Source organism: Parasteatoda tepidariorum, chromosome X2 (genome assembly GCF_043381705.1).
Source record: "Parasteatoda tepidariorum isolate YZ-2023 chromosome X2, CAS_Ptep_4.0, whole genome shotgun sequence".
Classification (NCBI taxonomy): domain Eukaryota; kingdom Metazoa; phylum Arthropoda; class Arachnida; order Araneae; family Theridiidae; genus Parasteatoda; species Parasteatoda tepidariorum.
Window position 1 is genome coordinate 15,844,743 of NC_092215.1, and position 4,051 is coordinate 15,848,793.

The following is a 4,051-nucleotide window of genomic DNA, read 5'->3' on the forward strand; positions in this document are numbered from 1 at the left end:
TGCGTCTTCAGCTCTACTAATTAATAAGTGCAGACGATATTTTAGGTTACGAAATCCTACACAAAAATGTACTTTCTCTGAATAAACATACCTTTTTTTGACGGATGCGGATTTCTGACCCCCAAAAAATAGGGGATAACCGCTTTCTTGGAAATATGGTATTAAAAGTTTGGTCAGGAGAGATGCCCAAAATTTGGATACCTTAATGTCAATTTTACACGAATGTTTCACGTATCTCGAAAACATTCTAAGCGAATGAAAATATTTTATCACGTTTATAAAATTCGTTTATACTAAGATAATTCCATGCAAAAAGTTATTTTTTCGCAACTATTTATTTTTCATTATTTCATTTAAGAATGGTGGAAAAAATTTTGAATTGCAAGGTATACAATTTTTAACTCCATTTTAGAGAATCTAATTTTAAATGTCAAGAAACAAAATTTGACCCAAATCGGTAGCATAGTTTCTGAGAAATCGAATTTGAAGTATCTGACTCTTTTGAAATAAAATAGTAATAATTGAAATAAAACAAAATAATAATGAATAAATTAATAAAAGTAATAAATATAAACAAAAAGTTATTTTTTGCTTAGTTTCAATGTTAGTTCAAACTTTGAAGCGCTTTCCTGGCCAAACTATATCGATCATACTTCCTAGATTGCGGCTACCCCCTATATTTTGGGGTCAGAAATCCAAATCCATTGGAATAAAAGGCACGTTTATTCAGAGAAAGTAAATCTTTTTGTCTGATTTCATAACTTGAAATATCATCTGCACTTATTAATTTACATATTTGAGGTCATCCCTCCAGCCATTAAGATTGAGTCCTAGAATGTGAAAATCCAATTGTTAGGGATCAAAAAATATTCAGGACTGTCAATTCTTTTTCGTTTTGCGCACTACAGTTAAAGATATCATTTCGAAGGAAAATCGGGTTTTTTTTTCTCTCTTTTAAATATATATATTTTTTAAACCCCGTAACGCATTTACCCGTGTCTGAAACGGGCCAAAGTTAAAGACAAATTTTCTCATGCCCGTGTCTCACACGGGCAATCTTGTATTTTGCGTTACTTAATTTCTAATGCCCGTTTGAGATTTGATCTAGTAAAAATGGATAATAGGATGATCTAGTAAAAATGGATAATAGGATGATCGAGTAAAAATGGATAATAGGATGATCTAGTAAAAATGGATAATAGGATGATCTAGTAAAAATGGATAATAGAATGATCTAGTAAAAATGGATAATAGGATGATCTAGTAAAAATGGATAACAGGATGATCTAGTAAAAATGGATAATAAGATGATCTAGTAAAAATGGATTTACCATAGATGACATCACTATGCAGCACTTTTCGTGTGTAAACCACTTGGTGCATTTTGATGATCAGCTATTTGTTATATTAATGTATTTGCCATTTGATATATTAATTAATTTATTGATCATTAATTTATTATTAATTGATATATTGATTTAATTTGATTTTGATTTTTCGAAATTCGAAATAAACATGCAATCAAATTGCTTAATTTTTGTTTGCACAGTAATTTTTTAAGAACTTTTACACCAACCTGCTCCCAAGTAAACCTCCCTCCAACTGAAATCGCAAAAAATAACTTACACTTTATCTATATATTAATTTTCCTGTCAAAAAAAACTTGATCATTTTTTACTAGCTTTTCCGAACGAAATACTTGCTTTAAGGGGTTAAAATAAGACTTTTTCGAAAAATTATTTATATTTACTTTTATGTTAACACTTTCACAACTAAGAGGAAGCATTTTTCATAAACGTCCTTATAAAAGAAAGTTCTTAACTCAAAGAGAAAAATGTAGCACCATTTTTAATTATTAAATTTATTTTGCTGAAACCAGATAGTTCTATCTATTATAATATATTATTTATATAGATATTTGCATATGGATTTGAAGACTGACATAGTGTCTCGTGTGGTAGCTAACAGAAATAAATATCCATTTAGCATAAACAAATACGTATTACCACTTTTTCAGGATGGTATTTATTTGGCCTTATAAAACAAATTTCTTAACTCAGAGATGAAAATGTAGCACATTTTTTTTATTATTAAATTTATTTCGCCGAAATCAGATAGTTCTATCTATAATAATATATTTATTACATAGATATTTATATATGAATTTGAAGTCTGACATAGTGTCTCATTAGCATAAACAAACATGTATTATCAATATTTTTCAGGTATGTATTTTTCATTTTTTTTGTCGGTCAATAATAGGTTAATATAAACATTTAACATTTGTTAAACACGAAATTACCTGCATGATTATTTGGTCTGACTAACTCAAAATTTATTAATAGTATTATAAAAAAGAGTAATGTTAATTCAAAAATTACTCGTTTTTTTAAGCTAATACGCTATTTAAAATTTTAAAAAAGAATCGAATATGAAACAAACGAAATGATTTGAGAGATAAAAATTTTAAAAAAAGAGAAAATCAGAAATATTTATATAATCTCTTAAAAATAATTGTCTAATCTTTTATAAAATTTTTAACTTCAAAATTTAAACACATTAAACATATACTTATTTCTTATTTTTAGGAAAAAAACCTTAAAAATGAGTATGTTAAATGAGAACTTGTTAATTTCTGTGCCAAAAAACAACAAAAAGTTCTTTCTGACATTACTCACTTTCGACAATTTTACTCGCTTAAAATTAAAAAGAAAAAAACATTTGGGGACGGGAAATTTAAGAAAGAAATTTAAAACGTACATAAATAAAAAAATTAAAAATAAAATTTTAAAATCTATAAAAAATTTACAAAGAATTGCATCAATTTTTTTATTATTATTTTGTGAAAAACCTTTCAAATGAGTAAGGTATGACGTTTGTTCTTTTTTACTCAAAAACAATACAGGTTAATTCCAAAATAGCTCAATCTTCTAAATTTAATAATTCAAAATTAAAAAAGAGAAAAAATTATGGCGAGGAATATATATTTCTCATTCTTCAATTCCCATTCCTCATTTAATAGAATTTTTTACTACCTAGCATATAGATTTCAAATTAATATGTCTTTTTTTATTTATGCTATAAATCTTTCAAATGTAAGTGTTGTGATTATTCATTGAAATTTTCTTAAGAGTTTCTTTAAAATACAAGGTCTTGTATTATTCAAACACTTATATATTTTGCATTCAGTCAAAAAGGAGATTACATCGCAAATTAAAGTTCAAGTTTGCTGATTGAAATATGATGAACCACTATAGAAGAAGACGTGTTTAAAAATGTTAAAACCAGTTTGGTTGCCGGATGAAACTTTTCGAAGATTATAATAATATCCTTTTAAGTTCTCGTTGTTTCTTCCGCAAAAAACCCCATTTTGATAATTTTAATGCCGCTTTTAGAAATATTTCGTCAGAGTTTGAAATCTTTTTTTATTTTTATTCGCTTAATAATTCCAAGTACCGCTTTTTTTGCTTAATTTTACGTAAGGATTCTAAAATCTATATTATGAACAGAAATTACGAAACACTATGCATAAAAAAATTACTAAAGAAATTAAAGAAAAATAAGCATCTGGGTATGTTGAGATGCGTACTCATTTTTTACTCCATCTCAAGGAAATTAATTAATTTAAAAATATATTCTGAAACGCAATGCCAAAAAAGATATAAAAAACGAATACTTAGATATAAGAAACGAATACTTATAAACGAATACTTCTCCATGTTACGAATACTTGTACTTACCTTGAAGAAGTAAGAAGAACGTGGGCCACATGGTCTTTGCGAACTCTTCTTTTACAATCATTTCAACAAAGGAACGAAAACGCCGACAGCGCCACTCGACAAACTTTTGCGCACCTTTTCACCTTTTTCATTTTATGCACACACAAAAAAATCTCTGGAATCGTTTCACACTGAATAAAAGATAAACGCTCATTTAGAAAGAATAAAGAAAATCATCCGTAAATTCTTTATTTTGGAACAAAGTTTAAAATGTTGCGCGTTATAGAAAATGAACATTCAGAGATGGTTTAGTTGCTCCACTATTGGGGGTG

General features: G+C 27.3%; 1 protein-coding gene across 1 annotated transcript in view; it reads right to left on the reverse strand.

The window, feature by feature from the left end:
- The window catches only part of LOC107442099 (carbonic anhydrase-related protein 10), a 59,592-nt gene extending 55,746 nt beyond the window's left edge, over window positions 1–3,846 (reverse strand). Inside the window, exon 1 of the mRNA XM_043056793.2 lies at window positions 3,741–3,846. Within this exon, the coding sequence (XP_042912727.2) occupies window positions 3,741–3,801 (61 nt within the window). The 5' untranslated portion in view covers window positions 3,802–3,846. The remainder of the gene's footprint in view (window positions 1–3,740) is intronic.
- Between the last annotated feature and the right edge of the window lie 205 nt (window positions 3,847–4,051).